Raw genomic sequence first — 25,466 nt, 5'->3', positions numbered from 1 at the left:
CATTCATCAAACCGGGCCTGGGGGGCATACAACTTATATAAGACAAGCTCACTTTTGATCTCAGTTTCACTTTTCCACTATATATTCCTTAAGTGAGACTGGGATAAAAAGTTAGCCCGTCTAAGTTTTATGTCAACCAGGCCTAGTCAATTACCGTTTCTTACGTTGAAAGGTTTAATATTGAAAGTATCTCATCTAAATAACAGTGAACTTTCATCATGGCGAAGTTTACATTACAAAGATGAAATTATAATATCCCAAAACCCTCATAAATATTGGAGTAGTCTTTGAAAAAAATGTTGAATTGAAAAAAAAAAATACACATTATTTCTCAAAATATTCTTTACAGCTATGTATGATATACATATTTCTTTTGTGTTCTCTCATACATGAAGCCTCCGTCTAACAGTACTTTCAGTACTTTGATTGTGTATTGAAGTATTTTCTAGAACATGTAATACATCATGAATTTTTGCTAGGATGTGTTTTCATGTGTAACTTGCTTGAAATATCTTGTATTTATAGTATTTTTTCTTTGTATTTTTTGTAGTAAATCGTCATATTTTCCAAGTCATTTCTACGTCTACATCTATTTCAACGTCATTCACGTCATTTCCATGTCAAGTTCAACTTCAAGTCATATTTCCATGTCATCGTCATCGTCATATCTCCTCATCCTCATAAATAAAATCATTGGACGCATTTACAACGTTGTTTCCTTAATTTCCTGTCCGGAGTCAGTACAATATGTTCAGATAAATGATTTTAATAACTGATTTTTTTCCGCTTTCGGCAATGTTTTATGCTTTGCCTACATTCAGGGAGGAACATGACTTAACTAACTCGTTTACGTTTCTGATACTAGTATAATTTATATATACATGTACTTGTCAGATGTTTAAATAATATGGTAACATATTTTCGGTTTTCCCATGCGATCGATCCGTTTTCTGTTCCGCGTTACGTGTACGGTTTTAGCAAGTAACATTACTTTTTTAAAGCCGGTAGAAGTAACCGCCAAATATTCATTCAAAGGTAAGCCGGATATTTGTAAATCATGCGTACATTTATAGACATATGATATCGGAATGTAACCAACAAGGAAATGATTAATGTTTTTTCCTACTGCACATTTTTTATACTATGAAGCTCTTTGTATGATAGGTCAAGATACAGATATTAAATAATTATACGTAATAATCAATAATCTCTGACAGATAAGAAATCGAAAGTACAAATTATTATAATGACTGCACAAGATGTGTTTGTAAACACCAGTACCCACGATCATAACTAGGTTGTGCAGTGATAAATAGTTTCTGGATAAATAATAATTTCACTAAATGTGATTTAAAAGAATTCTGTTATTCAAATTTTAATGTTATCAGTAAAACCCATCGCCAATATGGCACAGTGTAATTCATGGACCAGAAGCTTGGAGTGGAGTTTGGAGTAAAATTTTGGAGTCCAAGATTTCCTTTTAAACATGAAAGGAAAATATGTTAAGGATATCCGATCCTCAGCCAGGAAGGATAACTCTTAAATTATAATTTAATTCAAAAAGTGTCGGAATAAAGCTTGAAATTTAAATCTTTTCATGCAACAATTTTCATTTGCCTCTCAGTACGATTCAAGGTTCTTTAAGTTTTTATAAACGGTAATAAAAAAAGTTGAAATTTCTTCCTAATAAAAGTATGTAAAACTTACATATTTAAAGAAATCAAAGTTCTTTTAATCTAACCTTAGTTAACATAGTTACCAATTATTATAAGCATAATTTAAGATTAGAAGTGATTTTTTTGGTGTTTTCTTTGATAGGGGAAACGCTTCATACACTATGCATTATAAAATTATTGAAGTAAATAGGAGAAACTAAAGTACCGAATAGGTATAGAAACCATGCAGTTTTCTTTGAAACTGGATACCTATTATTTCTATTCCTAAAATATATTTTTAAATCAATTATCAATAAGAAAATATGCAGTTGGAAGTTCTTTTCAAATTTCCTGAAAATTTATTTGAGATTTACTAATTTTCCATATAATATGATTAACTTTAAAGACGAAGTGTGAAAAAACTCCGTGGGTAAATACAGAACATATGAATTTGAGAATATAGAGACATCTTTGTGAGCATGCCTGATTTTCAGAACCTGAGGATCGGATAACCTTAAAGATATTACAATATATTTTTTTGCATACTTGTTAATATCATGTCTTGTGTATTCAGTTGATTGGCAAGAACAATTTTACTAGCACAGGAATCTACATGTATAGAAAAAAATGGTAAAACCGGAAGGGAATAGGTTTCCTCCTCATCTACTCGCCTGCCTGTCCGTGTAGCTATCCCTCTGTCTTTCTGTCAGTCTGTCTCACTTAGTTTTTCACACAGTTTTATTTAATTCCCGAGGAACTAGGGTTCTTTTAAGGGTCCGGTTTTTAAAATAATTTTTTTTTTCATTTCTTTTCTAAACGCTGGCAGATATTGATTTTTAACATATCGTGGGATTTTCATTTTTTAAAAGGAAACCAGATGAAACTTATCTGTAGGGGACTAGTATTTCATTCAGTGGTAAAGGAGAAGGTGCGGGTAAGAGATGGTACCCCAAAGCGTATCATGTTTTATTAGGTCACCTGAGTAAACTCACGTGACCTATTGCTATCTGTTTTTGTCCGTCGTTGTCCATCGTGCGGTGTGCGTCGTGTGTTAACATTTGAACATTTTCAGCTTCTTCTCTGAAACCACTGAACTAATTTTAACCAAATTTGGCATAGAGCATCTATGGGAGAAGGGGAACAAAAATTGTGAATTTCATGGTCCCTGCCCCCCAGGGGCCTGGGGGATGGGGCAAAAACCACTAAAATTAGTGCAATCTATAAAAATCTTCTTCTTTACTCCTGGACATCAAGCTGTCGAACTGTTAGTATGATTGCTATCAGCATTGAGTCCTCTACCAAAATTGTGAAATTCATGGCCCCAGGGTCAGGGGTTCTAGTACTAGGGTGGGGCTAAATAGGTTATATAGTGAAAATGCATTATTTCTTTGAAATTCTTCTTTTCTGCTCCTTGGCATTAAATAAACTAACCAAGTTCATAGTTGAGTTGGAATTGACTGCCTCTTCCAAAATTGTGAATTTCATGGCCCCAGGGCAAGGGGTTTTAGTGCTAGGGTGGGGCTATATAGATTATATAGTAAAAATGCAAAAATTCTTTGAAATTCTTCTTCTCTGTTTGTGGGGATTAAATAAACTAACTAAGTGCATAGCTATGTTGAATAAGACTGCCTCTTCCAAAATTGTGAATTTCATGGCCCCTGGGTCAGGGGCTCTAGTGCTAAGGCGGGGCTATATAGATTATATAGTAACAATGATTTATTTCTTTGAAAATCTTCTTCTTTGCTCCTGAGTATTAAATAAACTAACCAAATACGTAGTTATGTTGAATAAGGCTGCTTCTTCCAAATTTATAAATTTCATGACCCCTGGGTTAGGGGTTCTGGTGTTAGGGTGGGGCTTTATTGATTATATAGTGAAAATGCATAAATTCTCTAGAAATCTTTTTTTCTACACCTGGGTATTTAACCAATGAACTATGTATATAGTTATGAGAAGGAAGGATGCCTCTTTGAGATTTGTGAATTTCAGAGCCCCTGGGTCAGGGCTTCTTGTTTTAGGGTGGGGCTCTAATGTCTATTTAATGAAAATGCACTAGGGTGGGGCTTTAATGTCTATTTAATGAAAATGCATGAATTCTTTGAAAATGTTTTCCTTTTTTCTTGGGTATTATGCCAATGATCTTAGTATATATATATGACGAAGAAAGCTGCTTCTTTCAAAAATGGTTATTTTACTGGCCCCTGGGACAGAGGTGCTTGGTGGATGGGGGGGGGTACATAATCTGAAACTTTGGTATTAATCAACAACATTATGAAATAAAACTTACCTAAATGGTGCCTCTTTCAAAATTGTGTCAGAATTCTTTGGCCTCTGGTTTAAAACATGAATCAAATTTAATTTGTTGGAAAGTTGTTGCATGATACTCAGGTGACCTTTAAGGCCCATGGGTCTCTTGTTATGTAACATATTAGTATTTCCATTTTTACGTCAAGTAAATGTGGATTCTACATGCGTTCGAAGCCTACCAAACAATATCAAACAGCAGAAATATGAGGAAAAGCAAGCAAAAACATATAATTGCTATTGTGACGCAAATAATATGTACATGTTTAACGAGGCCGAGTCTAATTTGAGTGCGCATGACTTTGCGCAGATTTTTAATTTCATGTAGTCATAATTATAAGTGTGACATTACACCTTTTCCAATTTCCATGATATGGTGATTTTAACATAAAATTAACATTATCTGTAACGCCAACTGGTCTGAAAACGTAATTTAACTACAATAATTAGGAAACAAACGCTAAAATGACTCAAGCAACGTCCAGAGCTCCAGATAATTTTTTACCCCAAAGTATATTTACTCCCTGATTTTCAAATCAATGCAGATTTTAATTTTCAGCAAAATGATTGAAGAGTATTTTGTTTATATATAAACGTTTTGACCTTTATTTTGATTTTGAGCTTGTAATCGAAGTATGTGTTTTTGAAGAGGGGGAAAAACTTTAAACTTAAAGGTCGGTTCCTGCATTTATTCAAATAAATTTTGCAAATACCAACAAGAGTTTTTGCTAAGATTGGGAAGCATTCTTTTTTGACAAGGAAGTTTATACATTAGGTCAAGGTACCATAGAGTGAGAGAAATTTTCTTCATTTAAGATATCGTATCAAGAGTAAACTAAGAGAAAAGAATCTTCGTTAATATGGCAAGTTGAGAGAGATGAAAAATTGGCTATGAACCCATAATAAAAAAAAAATATGCCAAGTGCATAGTCTTTCTACATAGAAATTGTTTTTAATCTTAATCTCCGATTCTTCCTTCCGAAATCCAAATGGAGATCGTCGTCGTCATTACTAGAGTACCTGTATTCTTCAACTTGTACGCAGTACTTTCGTGGTGCAATGCGTATCTATGATTGCTAATGCGTAATTGTACGTTCTATTTTAATTTTCAATGCATATTTTTAAAAATTTAATGCGTATTTCTGCAAATACGCGCCTTATCTGGAGCTCTGAACGTCACTGTTTTCCTTTTTTGTAAACAATGCACGAAGCTGAAGAATGACACGTGAATCGCTTATGTTTGTAGACGCCCATGGGTATTATACTAAAACCTGATGACGAATGTCAAAAGAAACATAGTAGCAATCTAAATATTGCTCCCCACAAAAAAATTATCTGCACCGATAAATCATCTGCACTTATATGAATTTATGCTGCAATATAGCAATTTTTGAGGCATTGGGCATCAAAAAAAACCTTTGTTATTAAGACTGAGACCAATCTAGGTGGTAAAACTTTATTGAAAATTTTTGTATCTTTTTACAATAACTTTCATCTACTTCACTGAAGAAGAAATCTCATGGGCAGAAATACAAAAAATATGGGGAAAATGTGATAACTTGGCGCTTTTCAAAGAAATTCCGATAGGGTTCTATAGTAAAATTTGACTACTTTTGAGATGGCCCCCTAAGAAATCGGGGTGGTAAACATTCAATTTTTAGCTCTACTGGTCAGTGACCAGAAGAGCTTATGCGATAGTAATGCGTCCGTCGTCCGTCCGTCTGTCTGTCTGTCTGTCTGTCTGTCCGTCTGTCTGTCTGTCTGTAAACAATTTTTCAAAATGCTACTCCTCCTACAGTTTTGGTCTGATTTCAGTATAACTTGGCACACAAGTAGACTACACTAAGATACATAATTCTGTGTATCGGTTTTTGATTTCGATGAACGGTGTTGCCGTGGTTACTAAAAATAGAAATTTCTGTGAAATTCTTTCAAAATGCTACTCCTCCTACAGTTTTAGTCTGATTTCAATATAACTTGGCACACAAGTAGACTACACCAAGATACATAATTCTGTATATCGGTTTTTGATTTCGATGAACGGTGTTGCCGTGGTTACTGAAAATAGAAATTTCTGTGAAATTCTTTCAAAATGCTACTCCTTCTACAGTTTTAGTCTGATTTCAATATAACTTGGCACACAAGTAGACTACAATAAGATACACAATTCTTTGTATCGGTTTTTGATTTCGATGAACGGTGTTGCCGTGGTTACTAAAAATAGAAATTTCTGTGAAATTCTTTCAGAATGCTACTCCTTCTACAGTTTTAGTCTGATTTCAATATAACTTGGCACACAAGTAGACTACAATAAGATACATAATTCTCTTTATCAGTTTTTGATTTCGATGAACGGTGTTGCCGTGGTTACTAAAAATAGAAATTTCTGTGAAATTCTTTCAAAATGCTACTCCTTCTACAGTTTTAGTCTGATTTCAATATAACTTGGCACACAAGTAGACTACACTAAGATACATAATTCTGTGTATCGGTTTTTGATTTCGATGAACGGTGTTGCCATGGTTACTAAAAATAGAAATTTCTGTGAAATTCTTTCAAAATGCTACTCCAAATACAATTTTAGTCTGATTATAATATAAATGTGGCATGCAAGTAGACTGCACTAAGAACATAAAGAGACTTAATCAAGGATCATTATTCTATTTATTGCTGTTGAAAAGTTTCAATTTCCAACTGCTTAAGTACTTTTCTCTTCCTTTGCTATAAGTACAAACTAGTAGAGCTTCAGTCTCGACAGAGACTTCTGGTTTAATCTTAAAACAATAAATAAAGCAGTCAGTTTAACTAACGAACAAGATGTGTTTGTGAAACACTATGCGCCCGGCGGCAACAAAGTTCTGAAAAGCAATTTTTAGCAAATAGGTCACAGTCAAGGTCACACTATCATTGTCCTTCGTGTCATTTGAAAGCAGTTAATTACTGGAATATGCATACCAAATATAAAGTCTTTATCTCCTATGGTTCAAAAGTCATGGCGAAAGTTCGAAAAAGCTTTTTTTAGCATATAGGTCACAGTCAAAGTCACTAGGTCATTGACCTTGGCGTCAGTTGAAAGTGCTCAATTAGTCGAGTATTCAGAGTTGGCGAAAGAGGTAAAAAATCTGTCGGACACAGTGTCCTACAGATTGTCTAAAAATCACAAAAATTACAGGACACACTAAAAATTTGCCGGACCGTAAAAACAACAAAATGTAAAATTGAAATTGATTTGTGATTGGTGGAACTCTTTCTCAGTGGAAGAAGAAAATGTCTGTTGGATGGGGACAATGTGCTAGTGAATACAATGCAAAATGGATCATTGTAGATTAGAAATAAAATCCTGTTTAAATCTCTTGACAAACATTCGCTGAATCACTGTAATAAATTTTATAGAGGAGTTAGTCCTCATATGATAACGTTATATTTTTTGACGATATTTTTCACTAAGCTCATTATTGAAATCGTTACTTTTGAAATCAAATAAAATACTCTAAACTTTCCTTATTTTACAATCGATTATCTGGAGTCCAACCCGTGACAATACATTGTAATAATGATTGTTCTAGTTCTTCGATTGTCACTACTGTAAACCAACAATGTTATGCTTGAGAATTATGGCGCGAGATTTAGAGCTTTCTCGACTTCTCCACAAAAGAGCGGTAGTAAGTTCGATAACTGCCAGGTACTCGCCATACTACTACGTATTGCAATATTTAAATAATGCAAAACTCTTATAGATTCAATTTCACGAAGTTTTAAAAAATAATGCATTATCTAATTTCTTTAATTATATTTTACTATTGATTATTCTGAATTATCTACCGGACACAGTGTCCGGCGTGGTTCTAGAAACTATCGGACTCAGACGAAATTTACCGGAGATCGCCGGTGGGCCGGCGTCTTTCGCCATCTCTGGAGTATGCATACCAAATATGAAGTCTCTGTCTCTCACGGTTCAAAAGTTGTGGCGAGGTTAAAGTTGACAACAGACAGACAAACAGACAGACAGGACAAAAACAATATACGCCCCGAATAAATTCGGGGGTCACAAGGTCATTGACCTTGGTGTCAGTTGAAAGTGCTCAGATAATGGAGTATGCATACCAAATATGAAGTCTCTATCTCTCACGGTTCAAAAGTTGTGGCGAAGGTTAAAGTTTACAACAGACAAACAGACAGACAGAACAAAAACAAAATACGCCCGACTAAATTCGGGCGCATAAAAATTATTAAAATCCCTAGGGTAGAAATAATTAGACTCGGCCTCGTTTAATTAAATTTGTAAATATCTAAAGCAAGAGGAATAGAGACATTTTTCATTTTTGGTCCTTTTGGTGTTGTTTCATTGATAGCGAGCGCAGCGAGCTCAATAGACTAACGTGTAAGAACAGAGGAAATTCGGATTGAAATCTGTACATACGTCAGCCAAATTTCTCTGTGCAACATTCCCAGAATTCCTGCACTACCCAATGTCCTTTGCGCGAATATTGCCGAATAAATAAATTAATAATAACGTAAAGCATATATCAGACTTTCAGTTTGTAGAAATCTTTTAAAGAAACAAGAAATAACTCTGCAATGTTTTTCGACAAAAATTGCACTAGTTCTATAGTTTCAAACAGACGCTCGGCTGTAGTCTGGTCCCCTTCCCACAATTCCGTTCGCGCACTCTCTACATTGAGCTCAATGTAGAGAATGCGCGAACGGAATTGTGGGAAGGGGACCAGACTAGCTCGGCTGTCTCCGTAAGCTCCGACGAGCTTTGTGACGTCGTATGACGTCACAGCTAGTCGAGATGTCTCGTGCGGCTTGACGTTCAAAGTGGCTGATCTCGAGTGTTTTGATGGAACAACTGCGCTCGCCCCAAAGGTCACACCGTAAAACATATTAATGATAAATTCAGTGATTATACATGTTAATTTTTTTTCTTTCAGGGAGTAATTTTTATTCACAATGCTACTAAATACATTTTTACGTACGTGCACAAAATACATGTTTTGGGGAATTCTGTGTTTGTGTCACTTCTTGTGCACAATTTGTGTCAACGCACAGAGGTTCGTCAGTGTCAATTTCTGTCCCCAAAACCAGACGGAGTGGACCAGAAGAGCAAGAGCCAAAAACTGCCAGAATCCCATACCCGATTATTTATGTGCTACTGTACAGGATAATCCTGGGAAATACGGGGAAATATGCACAGTGGTCGGCCTGGCTAACCCTGGTATGTCCATCTCCAATTAATGATTCAATTATAACAATGAATGAAAATTAAAAACTTTATCTTATAATGCATTTTCTATTTAATAAAGTTTATAGTGCAGTGCAGCTAAGCTTGCAGTGGAATGATCTTCTAATTCATTTTTTGCCAGCCTGGATTTCTTATGTGTATTTTTTAAGGCATATAATATATTTTATTATTATTTAAATTTAACATCAAACAGTACATGGTATGTTAAAGAAAATCAGGCAAGTATCATTTAAAAGAATAAATGATAAAAGCCTCTAAATAAATTGAAATACAAATTTATTTGGTATTTTATTTACTTAAATTTCCAGGAACCTGTGCTGTTCTTAGTAAATCTACATATAATATGGACTTTGTTCCTTGTCGTGCGACGAGAGGATGTCCAGGAATACACTATAAACCGTCTGAACTGTATAAATGTAAGCTTTAAATGTATCTTTTAATCACCCCCCCCCCCTTTAAATTGTTGCCTATCCAAGACTTCAATGGTGGAGCAGGAATTAGGGCTCAAAATTCATAGGGGATTCTTACGGAAAACGGGATGTTTGTGAAACACTAAAAAAGTTAATGTTCTCCAAAGAAAGGACTGGTATTAATGAATATAGCTGTGAAATATGAAAAAATAACCAATCGTTCAAATTTTATGGCCAAAGTTATTTATTTTTAGTCGGTCAAACTCCATGGTCAATGGATTAAAATCAATGATACCTGGGGAAAGGAATGTCACATTAAATATACATGTGACATATAAAAAGCCCTAGCGCAGAGTGTTCAAAAGTTATGACAAAGGTTAGAATTTAAAAAAAAAAGAACAACATATGTACTCATTTCATTTGTTTTTTCAAATGACATTGAAACGTAAAAAATTACTGTACGTAGAATCCACAAGTTTTTTTTCCTCATCTCTACAGGGAGTTCTTTTTCATTGCACTGAAAATTGCAGAAGGGCACATCCTAAATTGTTTAATTTCTTTATTCATTCAACATTTTTTTTTTCATACAAATGTGAAGAAATGGTTTTTTATCATATTTCTTTTTTTTAGATCCAGTATGTTTTCAAAACTTTTATGGGTAAGTTATTGAAATTATGTGATATGATTTTATAAGTACATATATTATTTTTTTTTTGAGTTTGTATCTGATAAGTACTTTAGAACATTGAAATGAAATTGGAAGGCAAGCAGAAAACAGCATTTTTAGACAGTTCCCTTTACAGTAATGTTTTTATTGACACAGAATTACCACAGAGACATCTACATTGTCAATAGATGGAGACGGAACTACAACAGTATCGACAAATCAGTAAGTTTATTTTTGATATTCATACCAATCACTAAGTTACAAATATTTCTTATTACAACTAGTTATACAAAAAACCAAACAAACAAAGATTTGATTAATGTTTTAATACGATTACCGGTATTATTTGTTGAGGACTGGCATTGATGGAAGTTCCTCTACTGGAATTGCAGTTGTTTTGCTGTTGCCAATGCTGATTGTAGGCACAGCTGTGATTATATTTTTTCTGTACCGTCGAAACAAATTGCCAGGTATGTCATCAGTGATTTTCTTACTTCAATAATGCCACCTTAATTTACTTTACATGCTTTAAATGAAAAAAAAAAGTAATAAGCTAAATGTTTTTGCAGGAGTATTTCGTCGTCGAAGTGAAACAACTCGCTCGGAAGGTATGGACAATAAGTTGACACATTTTTGCTCCTAGACTAAATCATTCATTACAGAATTTGTATAGCAATTATAAATCACCAACTGAAAAATAGGGAAAAAATCCTACAGAGAGAGTGAATGTAAAAATACATACATTTAGATAGTCTTATATATCGATATTGTTTTTTTATACAACGTGGCACCATTAAAAAATTGCCCAAATTTAAATGATCTTTGAGATTTTAAGAATTTAATAGTTTAATTTATTTAAAAACACTAGGCTCAGTATAATAATGCTATTTCAAAACTGTCTCCCATATCGTCATACAAAGGGCATTTCACAGTGAAATTCTTCCTTATTAAGGAGATTGCATCATATTCATAATCTATCAATCTTAGGTACTAGTATGTTAAGCTGTCGACCTAACTGTATCAATATTCAACGTATCATTTGATATTCTACATTTTGTCAATAAGTATCTTCAGTCTGACTAAAGCCAGACCCTACTATTTCACTTCGTTGGTAGGTGAAGCCGGACCCTACTATTTCACTTCCTTGGTAGGTTCACCAACGAAGTGAAATAGTACGTCAATTTTTTGTCATTATATTTGGTTAAATACGACTGGAAACATAAATAAATCGCTGTTTTATTGTGTTTAAACTTCAAGCATTATCTTAAATGGATTTCTGTACAAAATTGATCTAGTCCGAGAAAAGACGGTTTTCTTTTAATGTGTAAAAATTTATTTGTCATTTCGGAATATAATAGACCTCAATCAGAGGGTATCTGCTATAGGTCTATCGTAATACCATGTTTTCATAACAAGACTTTACAATGCAATTGAGGAACGCCGATACTTTGGAAAATCAAGCTGTTTGAGGTCTTCTTACCAACACCAAGAGTATTCTTACAATATTTTACCACTTTAATCTACTTGAAAAGCAAACATAGAATTTCAACCTTGTTCAGCAGCATAGCTTCTGGGGTTTATACTTTTTCCATTTATGTTAAAAAATTTAGATTTTTTTCTTTTATTAAAAGCATATGCAACATATTGGACATAGATCATAACATAGATGACAATTAAAGTTTTCAATGATTATTTATCACTCAGAGTAATTTATATTTTTTCACAACAGAATTTGGTAAAACGTGACAATTTTTGAGATTTGATTATTCAAAATAATTGTTTCTCTGATAATTCACCATAAAGTCCCAACATAAATACCTTTCCATGAAACGGTAAATTTTAAAAATATACCCATTTTTCTCCACAAAAAAAGTGTAATCGCACAAGAGAATAGATGTTCATTATCTTCTAATACACATGTACATTGCATAACTCGCACAGATATATTGAGAAATTTTGAAATGTAAATATTTTTCAACAATGATTTATCATTTATGTTCAAATATTTATTCCACTTATTCTCATAGATTGAATAATGAAATTTTCATTGAACTAAGACCGAATAGAAGAAATTACTTTTTAAAGATTTGATCGACTCAGAACAGTTGTTCTTTAACAAAAAACGAGTCATCATTATAGATGTTAATATATTTTACATAGAATCAAATCAAATTTTGATTTATAAGGTCTTAGTGTCTATTTGAGCATAATATATTCACAGTAAATAAATTATTATTACATCTTAATTTATCCCAAAAGTAATCTAGTGCGTGCATTTCACCGTTTACATCAAAAAGATCTTCCACATGCAATATACTATTCTTGTTCCATTGTTAAAAACATAAAGTTTTAGAATCATATCGATATAAATTATTGTGCTAAATAAATTTGGGTAGAAATTTTTCCTTCAAGATGCTGTTAGTTTGTTTGATGTTTTTGCTCTTATTAAACATTGAAAATACTTCCACATAAAACTGCGGGAAATTAGTCAGTTGGCAGAATTTCTTGCCATCCAAATTACAACTATTTGTTTTAATAATATCATTTATAGATAAATAAATGTTTTCTCGTAGACTATGTAAAGTAAAGTGTGTGATTATACGTCTATTGGAAATTCTTCTTATCCACAAAGCTTTTGCAGCAGAAAATTTACTTTCAACATCAACTCCTATTCATCCTTGTTCAATTTTATATACATTTTACTGCTAAAGTATAAATATATTTTTACATTTTTCAAATATTTTTAGCTCACCTCAACGAAGTTGGGGGAGCTCATGTAATACCCTCGGCGTCCCCGTCGGCGTCGGTGTCGGCGTCCCAGGTTAAGTTTTTTGGAGCAGTTTTCTTTTTAAGTACTTCTATGTCCTATATTGATTAGACATGCATGGAAGATGGTTCTAGAGTGTTTCATTGTACCAGTCAAAGTTTCAGATGCTGCAATTTCAGCAAAGGAATGACCAGGTTAATGTTTTTGGAGCATGTTAACATTTTTGGTGCAATTTTTGGTGTAGGTTTCATTTCCAAGTAACTATAAGCCCTATGTTGACCAAACTTGCATGGATGATATATCTAAGGATGCATACTACAGGGCTTGCTTCGGATGCTGAATCTGACCTACATTTTCTGGTTGAGTGAACAAGTTAAAGTTTTTGGTGCAGGTTTCATTTCCAAGTAACTATAAGCCCTATGTTGACCAAACTTGCATGGATGATACATCTAAGGATGCATATTACCAGGCTTGCTTCGGATGCTGAATCTGACTTACATTTTATGGTTGATGTTTTTGGTGCAGGTTTCATTTCCAAGTAACTATAAGCCCTATGTTGACCAAACTTGCATGGATTATACATATAAGGATGTATACTACCAGGCTTGCTTCGGATGCTGTATCTGACCTACATTTTCCAGTTGAGTGAATAGGTTAAAGTTTTTGGTGCATGATTCATTTCCAAGTAAATATGAGTTCTTTAATGACCAAACTTGCATGGATGATACATATAAGGATGGCATTGCATACCACCGGGCTTGCTTCGGATGCTGAATCTGACCTACTTTTTGTTGATGAGTGAAAATGTTAGTTTTTGATGCATGTTTCATTCCCAATTAACTATGAGCCCTATAATGAGCAAACTTGCATGGATGATACATCTTAGGATGCACACTAATGGACTTGCTTCGGATGCTGAATTCGACATACATTTTCGATAATAGACCAGGTAAAAGTTATGGGTGCAGGTCTATTACCAATAAACTATAAGGCTTATATAACATTGGATAAACCAAACTTGCACAAATGTTGCATCAAGAGATGAAAACTCTCAAATTTGCTTCAGATGCTGGATTTTAACTACATTTTCATGAAGAAGAACTAGTTTAAATTTTTTATGTAGGTCTGTTTCAAAATCAGATTAAAATTGCTTAAATATTTTCATTTTTGGAATGTACACTTCTTGTTGGTTAATTGTGTGACTTTGCCTTACTTAAAGACAACATTCGTTGAGGTGAGCTCTGTAATCTCTGATTACCTACTAGTATGTTTTATTTATGATTTCTACTGAGCATAAATTCCTGAAGGATGGTAGCAAATAAAATAGAAATTATTTTCATGAAAAGTTTTGGCTTATAGTACATGTTAAGTCTTAAAAAAAAACTAAGGTAGATTAATCCACAGGTTCTGAGTGAAATAATTGTAAATGCTAAAAATATAATTGAATTCACAATGTTCATCAATATAATAATCCATATTAGAAAGGGGAAAGTCAACATTTTCATGAAAGGAAAATAAAAGCACCAACAATGCATTTTCTGATAGAAATTTGATCATCAAAAATATATTATGAAAAAAAAATACCAACCATTTCGAAAACAATGCATGTTTTAATACTTATCCAGCATTTAAGTTCTTTTATTACTTTACGTTATGTAATACACTAAAGCTTGTCTTGTCATTGCAAGAGATGCCAGATCACTTCTATTTTCATATCATGATAATAGGCTTTGATATAAATATTTAGCTTAGCAATTAATTCAACGAAAATAACGAGTGTGATGATATCAAAGCACGAATAGGTTGTCTTTGAAGAAAACGACAACATCCTACCCTCAACTCCCGGCCTCCACATGTTAGTGCCCCTAACTCCATACCTATGGCCACTAGAAAGGTTTTCTTATCTATTATGGATTCTGCATCTCGGTACATAATACAGGTGTAAATGTCAAACGAAACTCAATGTACAAGTCGGAAAAGCCAAGCAATGTAAATTTTATGTTATCCAAGGCTCGAAAAAAGAGAATTAAATATAACTGGCTAAGGACTAAGGAGCGGACATTCTTACGAAAAGTAAATTCATAGACTTTTCTCTGTAATGAAGGAGTCATTTACATGTATATACTAGTATTTGGAGCATGCAATTTTCAATTCATATACCGGGTACTAATATATAAAATCTCTTTTATTCATAGCATTCTTTTAGCTGAACAGGATCAATCGTTACTGGAATTTGTACACTATATTCCTTAATTCTGTTATTATATTTGAGACGTTATATATATAAGCCGTTCAATTAGCCATTGTTCAGTTTAATAAGGTTTCGCGGAAGCAAGTTTCATACCATGCAATTTTTAAAGTAAAAAAACATATTCAGTAGTTACATTTTCTTCCAAAGATTACCGTTAACACTTGCAGAGGTCAGTGCAATATACAGATCTATAGATATATAGCTATAGACTGCAAGAAGTGTAAACAAATGCAAGACAACTAGCACGAAAACGTGTCGTTTATTTCAGGCAGATATACCCCATTGCTGATATCGTTGATAGGAAAACTAATATGGCATATGCCTATTTACAATCCTGTAAGGCTTTAAAGAAATTAACAATTGGCCATACTGAATTTTTATATGCAATTGGAATATATGTATGACTGGTATTACTATAATTGGTTTTCATTGATAAAAAAACGAAAGATATTCTGTAAATTAAAAAAAAATAATTAATTAATTGAACAGTTAATTTTAGTGTGATGCATTGTAACATTAAAATATTGAAATAAAATTGTTATGAATATTTCAGTTATGGAAGAGATCATTCAGATGATTCCTGTAACAGGTAAAAGTTATACATGTAACACCCAGCCACTGAAAGAATAAATACTCAGTAACTCATTAAAGAAAAATCAAGTATCAAATATATCACTAACTTTTCAAAATTGAGTATACAGAAATGAAAGTACTGATTCTATAGAATATTTTGATAGTTGTAGAAGAGCCTGTGCGAAAGATTTCAACAATGTCCGATGAAGAACGTACGAGAATTCTTTCAAAAATTCTTGAACTTCTTTACTATCTTACTCATATTTTGAAAACTGAGCTTAACGTGCGGGACTTGAAAGAAACCATTATAATTAACTCTGTATCCTTAACTGAGCATTTTGGCGAGCATTTGTTGAAGGTTCTGGAAAATGTGAATGATAAAAGGGACTATGACAATTTAGAAAAAGGAGTTGTTTTCACCTTGTTGATAAATTTCTGTAATAGTATAAAACCTCCCAGGACAGGATGGGGTTATAAACCTAGTGATGGCGATCTCTCTGTTGGAGCTGACATAGAGAGGATCCGTATTTTGTGGAATCTGTATTGTGATGGACAAGTTGATGTTCCAAATTTTCAGGAAGTTTATAGACGAATGAGTGAAAAATTTGGGGAACTTTCCGACGAAAGAAAATCAACTTATCTTAATCAGGCTGAAGATAATGCATTGGAATTGAAAATAAAAAGTAAGGAATACTTTTTGACTTTAAAAAATATATACATATACATATAACTTCATACTGATATATATAAATTAAATTATTGAAATTGCATTTTAAGTAAAAAGAACGAATATTAATGTATTATGGAAACGATTTTTTTTTCATTTTAGTCGTTATTTTGAAGAGAAACTGTGACGTTAAAGATGGAGTTGTTGTGACAAAGAACATTAAATCAACTCTGACGCTATTAGACACCTCAGACATTGTTTTCTGTGTAGGCGCCATTGGATGTGGTAAAACAACTGCCATGAGGTACATACAAGATAAATATGAGGACAGAGGATGGAGGACGGTTTGGTTTGAGGAATATATTAATGAAAATGAATTGATTGAAAATGAAATCAACAACGTTTTTCTTTGTTGTGACAATTTGTTTGGAACATTTAACTGCAATGTGTTTTCGCTAGAAACTATCACAGGATTTGAACATGTTATTAAAAAACAGAGAGAAAGATGTAAAGGTCATTTAAAAGTTTTATTTGGCATACATCAACATGTATATGATGCAGTTTTAAAATTAGGTAAGGTACATATAATGGACACGAAACATTTGATCGATATTGATCATCTTGATAAAGCAGAAATGTTAATGATTTGGAAAGAGTTGAAAAAAGAAGGCCACTGTGTTCGTGATCCAAGTTGTACGTACAAAGACATCGGATTCTCTTCTGTATTATCAAATCTGTCCCTCAGTCAAGGACTTGTGGGTAACCCATTCTTAATGTTGATGTATTGTCAGCATCATGACTTCTTCCCTAGCGAGGAATTCACCAAATCGCCGATGACTACGTTAGTAAATCATTTTGAAAGAATGAAAGAGGAGAAAAAGGAACTTTTCTTTGTTCTTGTTTACATAATGTTTGTAAGAGTTTACAATGTAGACCAAGATATTATGCCCTGGGCAGGATCAATTTCAGCAGAGTTAACGGAGGATAGTGTAAAACGATGTGTGAAAAAGTATCCTGAATACCTTATTGAAGAGAATAATACTGTAGAACTCAAACATGAGATACTAACCATTTCACTTTTTAAAGCTTCATATGCAACTGAAACAGAGTTTAGTGCACTTGTTTACCATTGTGATATATCGACAATTCTCCAATTAACAAGACCCAAGGAAGAATGTGACTGTGTATTTGTAAATTGTTTACCACCGTCTCACACAGGCAGCAAATTCGAAGCAAAATTGCTAGAAAGGATTGCAAAAGCTAAGGGTTGTCCTTTCAGTAGACCAAATTTTTTTACTAGAAAATTTAAAAAGAGTAAAAGTAAATCATAAATGAAATTGAAAGAAATGTTCATATGAGTGGCTGATTTATTGGGGAAAATATATCTTTTAATGGCACTTACATTTTACAAATTAAGATAAAATACATACATGTTACTTTTCAGTAAGAATAAATAATAAATATTTCTAATAGCTGTGGACTTAAAATTATCTTAAATAAAGACTGAAAATATGGGCTTAATGTTATATAAAATACCTTATTTTAAGTGGCCAACTTTTTTCGAGGCCAACTTCCTTTCACTTCCAATTTTTCCGCATACAATACTACATATCTTGACATCAGTAAATTAATGACAAACAAGTTAATGAAACAAGTATATCAGCAGTCTTAAGTTAAAAGTCATCATTTCGTAAGTTCTGCGGTCGATACAATGACCTTGTCAGCAGATACAATTTATCATTGAGTCAAATGCTGACTGACGTTTTACAAACTATATGTTAGTTCATTATTTATACACTGAATTGGCGCCTGACATGGACTGTTCACTACCTCTATATCTATCATCGATGACGTTTTGTCAGTAAAAATGGCAATTTCCTTTCTTATGTCGATATGATATATCCAGGTGAGCTTGAGATAAAAGATACCACACACTCTGACACATCTGTTTCTGTTTAATATTTGGATATTTTACTTCAAAAAGACGTTATCACTGGTAATCTAATAACCAAGCTCTATGATAAATGTGATGGCTTTAAATTTTTAATCGTCAACTTCCCTTGCTTATGCAGCAATACACCTTAATCACCTGCATACGGAGTTTATCTATCTCAGTTAATTCGATACGCAAGAGCATGCTGTACGTATAAACAATTTCCAAAATTATTGACAAACAAGTTGATGAAACAAGAATATCAACAGTCTCGTTACTTTAAAGTCAACATTTCGTAGGATCTATGATCGATACAATGACCTTAAATACAGTGACCACCAAATACAATTTATTATTGAGTCAAATGCTGACTGACGTTTTTCAAACTAATTGATAATCCATTATTCATATACACTGAATTGACGACAGATTATCCCGTTAAAATTATTTCCCAATCATGACAGGGAGCTCACGGCGGGGTGATGTTCACTCCTCCAAGGTAGCTGTGGTGTTTTGGAGGTCCGTGATTGCTCCTATTTTGTATTGTTTTATGGACTTTTGAAAGTGAATATTGTTCGTTATCTCATATGTTTCATGGTATGTATTATTCACAGACAGAGAACAAAGTTAAAAAAAAAAAAAGAACGTGTTTAAAACTTGAATTCAAGTGATTCAATATTAAAGTGAATAAATTAAATTTGTTTATGTCTCGTTTTGACATTTTTTTTGTAAAAACACTATGATTTTTTTTTTCGATGTAATTTTATTAACAGACTTTTAGCCGATCAAAATCTCTCTGCAGGAATTGCACTGTAATATTTTAACTTAAATTTAATCACGTCTGATGTCTTTTGTATAAAAGGTCGAGACTCTATCTGAGATAGCCTATGAATATTACCTTGTTAGGGCTTCCTTAGATAGGAACGAACGACAACTTTGCACAGATATTGTACAGTAGCTCATCGTGACTTCATTTATGCTATTAGTTAGCAGGTAACTATAGACGAGAAACACTAGCAAATATTGTAAGGCAGGTCACTAGACGTTTGTTACTTTATTGAGTTTTTTAACGGCAATAAATTTGAGTATTTGCGGCATGATCTAAATGTTGTGTTATGAAGTTCAAAACGAAAGTTGACTTTGGTAGGTTCTCAGCAAACTAGATTTCAACAAAATTTTTAAATGTCCTCAAAATTAGTTAAGTGTACTAACCAGGCTTTTGCATGTTTTAATTTTTATATTAGAGAATCTTTACCATTCAATTTTAGTATATTCTGACATTTACGAACTCCCCCATGAGGGCCACGAAATTAAGTTGGCAAAAATTCGATGGCAAAGATACTAAGATTATCTCTCTCTCGCGGTTAAACATGCGCAACTTTTTACTCTCGCCTTTTTGCTATTTGAAATTACATTGTATACATACATGTATGCCAGCTTACTTGCTATATAGACGATCAGGGACAACTAAAAAAATCTAAGTAATTAATTGTATGACAAACTAGATGACCAGTTTTTCCATCCTGATCGCCATTTTTTAAAATTTTTTTTAGTAATATTACCCTTTTATTTGCTTCACTGTCTCCCTTACATATATGTCTCCCAACTTTTTCGCCACTCAAGAGCTTGCACTATATTTGAGAAATATGCTTTCAACAACGCCAGTCGCTTATGCAAGCAGAGCATTGACGGCTACGGAACAGAATTATGCTTAGCTTTTGGTTGTCGTATAAACATAGAGAAAATATTTCTGCTCCTAGTATAAAGCATATTAAGTGTTTGTAATGAGCAAGGATGTCACACTGATTTCTAATTCATTTAGACAGGGAATTTGGTGATAATGCTTGGCTTAACGCTTTTCTTAATATTTCATTTTTTTTTATAATATAGTATATTTGATATCTTAGATATTAAGCATAATAATGAAACATATGGAGATAACGGATAGAATTAAAGATCAAATTGTCCATAAAACAAAATAAAATGGGAGCAAAGCAAACACACACCTCCAAAACATCCGAAGTGGGATTAGGTGCCATGGATGAGGAGTGAGCATCCCCTGCCGACCGCTCACATCTGCCGTGTGCTCCTTGTTATGATTGGGAAAAGCGGGAAAATCCGTCATCAATTCAGCGTGTAAATAATGGACTATCAATTATTACGAAAAACGTCAGTCAGTATTTGACTCAATGATAAATTGTATTTGCTGACAATGTAATTGTATCGACAATGTGTAAACGACGTATCGTAAAATGAATTTATTATTTAGATACCTTAAAGCAATTGAATCAAAACATATCTCTAAATGGAGACAGTAGCATACAGAGCTTGAAGAATTCCTTACTAAGATGGATTGATGGGAAACAAAATATTAATCACATGTATAATAATGCGATAGGCTATATAGAAAATAAATATGTACATTAATAGTTCTCTTTTTCTTTTCAGGAAAAAAACATCAAATACAAGAATAACTTTTTTCACAGAAAAAATATCAGAAAAATATGGGAGGCTTAGACATTTTCTGGCTGTTCCTTTTTCTGCTGCCAGAGATCATTCAAACACAGACATCTTCATTAGTGACAGTCAATAAATGTCCCTCGAACCAGACAGAATGGAATAAGAGGGCTAAAGCCAAAAATTGCAGAGGAAAAACACCTGACTACCTGTGTGCTTCCATAAAGAATTATCCCGGGAAACTCGGTGAAATATGTACACAAAAGAGCTTGATCAAACCTGGTACTAAAGTATTCATAGACTGGTAAATTTTCAGCAACCACTTTGAGTTGAGAATACATGAGAAAACCTGTAAAGGTCTTCCGTCTAACAGTTGTTGAAGTAATATGGCGTTTGGGGAACATAAACTCAAACTTTAATTCATATTAGTGAGGGATGTTAAATTATACAGCCCAAGCAGGAAGTGTTCATTTTCCTGGAAGGGTGGGGACAGCCAGAGAATTATTTGACAACTTAACTTTAAAAAAACAGAAAATGAGCATCCTATTTGTCCCCCCCCCCCCTTTTGACGAACACATTAAATTATTAGACCACCAACAGATGTTTGAATATGTTCCAACTAAATAGGGGGAGGCGGCGGCCTTTGAATAAAAATGTTCCTGCAGTTTGGAAAAGTGGGGGGGGGGGCTTCTTCTGTACTTTTTCAGTACTACATATTCTGTATTTTTAACCATAAGAACTGAAATTTAGGAGTTCATTTTAGCTAGTATTAGAATGTATTTTAACATTTCCGACATATTTTAGAAATTAAAGATTATTATTTTATTTGCGACAAAGTAAATCAAGTGTAATTTCTTCCTTTGCCACAATCAGTCTGTCTTTCTAGTAGAGGAGTCAAGTATTCTTGAAATATAAAGTAAAGTTAACATACTAGTATATGTTCCCTGAACGCAGTTGTTGAATTATTGAAATAAAGTAAATGTGCTCTGAAGATGAATTTTCAGATTTTCAAAATTACATTTACATTTCGATTGTAATCAGTGTTATTGTTCCTTTTATCTCAGGAGAATGCGTTGTTCTTCATGGTGATGAGCACAACTTTGATTCATTGCCATGTAATTTAACACTTGGATGCCCTGACCGATATTATTCTACATCCGAACTATATAAATGTAAGAATTTTGTTATACATGTTTGTTATACATGTTTGTTATTGTTAGAAATACGTAAATATTTCATTTACCTAAACTTTTCACTAGAAAGCTTTTGGGGAGAAGTTATGTAAAAAATCCTTTCTTCAAAATCCTTCATTTCAATTCATTTTTAGCTCACATCAATGAAGTTTGGGGAGCTAACTATGTGATACCCTCGGCGTCTGTGTACCAGGAAAAGTTTTTGGCGCATTGCCTCTATACCCAATGTTACTAAGAGATGCATGAAACATGCTCCTTGTGCGTTTCATTGTACCAGTCAAGGTTTCAGATGCTGCAAAATCAGCAAAGGAATGACTAGGTTAATGATTTTGGAGAAGGTTAAGGTTTTTTGGTGCAGGTTAATGATTTTGGTGCATGTCATATTTCCAAGTAACTTTAAGCCCTTGTTGACCAAATTTGCATGGATGATGAATCTAAGGATACACACTACCAATCTTGCCTCGGATACTCAATATGATCTTCGTCTCCCGGATGAATGATAGGTTAAATTTCTATTTGAAGCAGCTTCATTTTAAAGTAACTATAGGGCTTATGTTTATAAAAATTTGCAAAGATTCTAAGACTCTAATGAGCTTGCTTTGGATGTTGGATATGATATACATTTTTCAGATAATAGACCAAGTTAAAGTTTTGGATGCAGGTCTATTACTATGATATTTGAATGGCATTTCCTGATGGGTGACTAGTCGGATGTTCTTGGATGAGTCTCTTCCGAAGTAACTGCAAACCTCCTCATGCAGATCAAAATTGCTTAAATGTTGCATCTTAGGATGTGCACTACTAGGTTATATGTTGGATGTGGGAGTTTGCCTTACCTAAAGACAACATTCGTTAAGATGAGCTCTTGAATCTCTGATTACCTATATTTTTAACAACCTTGAACTAAAATTGACCACAAACTAGATTTGTTGGATATTTAGAAAAAATTCTTAAACCTACTCATTTGTTATTCCCCTGCTTAAGAAGCGGGAGGGTATACATGTGTATACTAATCGGTATGTCCGTCCGTCCGTCTGTTACGCTTTGGGGTACCCATCTCTTATCCGCAACTCCTCTCATACCACTGATTGAAATTTGATGAAATTTTCACAGAATCTTTATTATACCCTCCGCTTGAAAAGTTGGAGGGTATACAGTGACAGTCGGTATGTGCGTCCGTCTGTGGGTCCGTCTGTCTGTTGCGCTTTGGGGTACCCATCTCTTATCCGCAACTCCTCTTCTACCGCTGAGTGAAATTAAATGAAACTTTCATAGAATCTTGATAACATATTACCATTGTGCACGTCCTATTTTACGTTTTGATCCGACACATATTTTGGGTTTCCCGGCTACAGCAAAACATGGACTTTGCCATTTTAACAACATGGCAGGCGGGGGTATAATTTAGTGAGCTCATTGCTCACAGTAACTCTAGTTACATATTGCCGTTGAGCACCTCCTATTTTACTTTTTGACCCGACACATATTTTGGGTTTCCCATAGCAAAACATGGACGGTGCCATAATATACATATGGGAGGCGAGGGATCATTTAGAGAGCTCATTGCTCACAGTACCTCTAGTTATACCCTCTGCTTGAAAAGCGGGAGAGTATATAGTAATCAGTATGTCCGTCCGTCCGTCCCTCTGTCTGTCCATCCGTCTGTTACATTTTAGGGTACCCATCTCTTATCTGATCTCCTCTCATACCACTGAATTGGATTTTTAATGAAACTTCCACAGAATCTTTATCAAACCCCCCATTTGAAAAGCGGGAGGGTATATAGTAATCGATATGTCCGTCCGTCCGTCTGTTACTCTTTGGGGTACCCATCTCTCATCCACAACTCCTCTTACACCACTAAATGAAATTTGATGAAACTTTCACAGTATATTTATAACAAAATGCCATTGTGCACCTCCTATTTCACTTTTTGATCCGACGCGTATTTTGGGTTTCCCACAACAAAACACATACACTGTCGTTATATTCCTATGGGAGGCGGGGGTATCATTCAGTGAGCTAATTGCTCAAAGTACCTCTAGTTACATATTTCCATTGTGTACCTCCTATTTTACTTTTTGATCCGACACATAGCAAAACATGGACATTGCCATTATATTCATATGGGAGGCGGGGGTATCATCTGCTGAGCTCATTGCTCACATTACCTCTAGTAATACCTCCGCTTGAAAAACGGGAGGTTATATAGTAATCGGTATGTTCGTCCGTCCGTCTGTTACGCTTTGGGGTACCCATCTCTTATCCGCAACTCCTCTCATAACACTAAATGAAATTTAATGAAACTCTCACGGAATCTTTATTACATATTGCCATTGTGACCCACTATTTTACTTTTTGATCTTACACATATTTTGGGTTTCCCATAGCAAAACATGGACACTGCCATAATATACATATTGGAGGCCGGGGGTATAATTAATTGAGCACATTGCTCACAGTACCTCTAGGTTCATTTAAGATGTTGAAACTTTAGCCGTACAAGTTTGACTAGCTGTTTTACTTATCCCCATTCTTTTTGCTTTTGGTCAAAATATCCTTATTTAGTAGTTAACACATTATTTTATACTTCCAAGAACCCTTTACAGTTTAGAATTAAACAAAGGTGACAAATAAGACCCTTTGGTGTATCGTTAATGTTTTTTACTAAAATACATGAACAAGATTATACATTTAAAAGCGAAAAAATATTTTTCAGTCCAAGATTGTTTTGGGGCGTTTTATAGGTAAGTTGCCTCATGTTATATAATTTTACACAGTACAGTTGTGCTCAAAATTTCAAATTTGATACTAGAAAGTATAAGAGGAAACAATTTTCAAAAATCTTTTACAAAGAAAGTAGGGCCAATTTCAACCCATGCAACTTTTTAAAACAATTATGATTTACATTGAAATAGTTTGACCACACTGACACCAGGTGAAGAAGGAACCACAACGATGTCAATAAAACTGTAAGATATATATTCAGTACAAATGATCTGATTTTATTTTATCATTTCCACTGTCAAAAACTGCAAAATATAGATCCATCGGTTTTCTGTGAACCTAAACTAACTATACTTGCATGTATTATGATTAGGACTGACATTGATGAAAGTTCCTCCACTGGAATTGCAGTTGCTTTATTGTTGCCAATGCTGATTGTAGGCACAGCTGTGATTATATTTTTTCTGTACCGCAGAAACAAATTACCAGGTATGTAACCCGTAACATTGTTAATGATAACACCTCAGTCTAAATATTTTTATTTATACAAAATTTTATTCACAAATAACAGGGATCGAGCTGCGGGCAAAGCCTATTATAGCCCTCTCCCTACTTGA

At 33.8% G+C, this 25,466-nt stretch overlaps 1 protein-coding gene across 1 annotated transcript; it reads left to right on the top strand.

Annotated features, from left to right (window-relative positions):
- The first annotated feature begins 991 nt into the window (after positions 1-991).
- On the top strand, positions 992-17,870 carry LOC134257386 (uncharacterized). Its single transcript, XM_062740011.1, has 10 exons — positions 992-1,035; positions 8,894-9,177; positions 9,513-9,620; positions 10,245-10,272; positions 10,438-10,503; positions 10,636-10,751; positions 10,851-10,889; positions 15,853-15,888; positions 16,043-16,555; positions 16,702-17,870. Exons 2-10 carry the CDS (start codon positions 8,913-8,915, stop codon positions 17,868-17,870), a joined length of 2,340 nt encoding a protein of 779 aa, XP_062595995.1. The 5' UTR covers positions 992-1,035; positions 8,894-8,912.
- Positions 17,871-25,466: the final 7,596 nt, after the last annotated feature.

The sequence above is a fragment of the Saccostrea cucullata genome, unplaced genomic scaffold, assembly GCF_032062105.1.
Source record: "Saccostrea cucullata isolate Sc308-1 unplaced genomic scaffold, CSIRO_AGI_Scuc_v1 ctg884, whole genome shotgun sequence".
Lineage (NCBI taxonomy): Eukaryota > Metazoa > Mollusca > Bivalvia > Ostreida > Ostreidae > Saccostrea > Saccostrea cuccullata.
This window is presented reverse-complemented; position numbering and strand designations above follow the sequence as displayed.

Excerpts from the sequence above, each read along its gene's own strand:
- LOC134257386 (XM_062740011.1), top strand. The coding sequence starts at position 8,913 with ATGCTACTAAATACATTTTTACGTACGTGCACAAAATACATGTTTTGG. Across the intron at positions 10,752-10,850 it reads CCGTCGAAACAAATTGCCAG|GAGTATTTCGTCGTCGAAGT; the intron begins GTATGTCATCAG and ends ATGTTTTTGCAG. Across the intron at positions 16,556-16,701 it reads ATTGGAATTGAAAATAAAAA|TCGTTATTTTGAAGAGAAAC; the intron begins GTAAGGAATACT and ends TTTTCATTTTAG.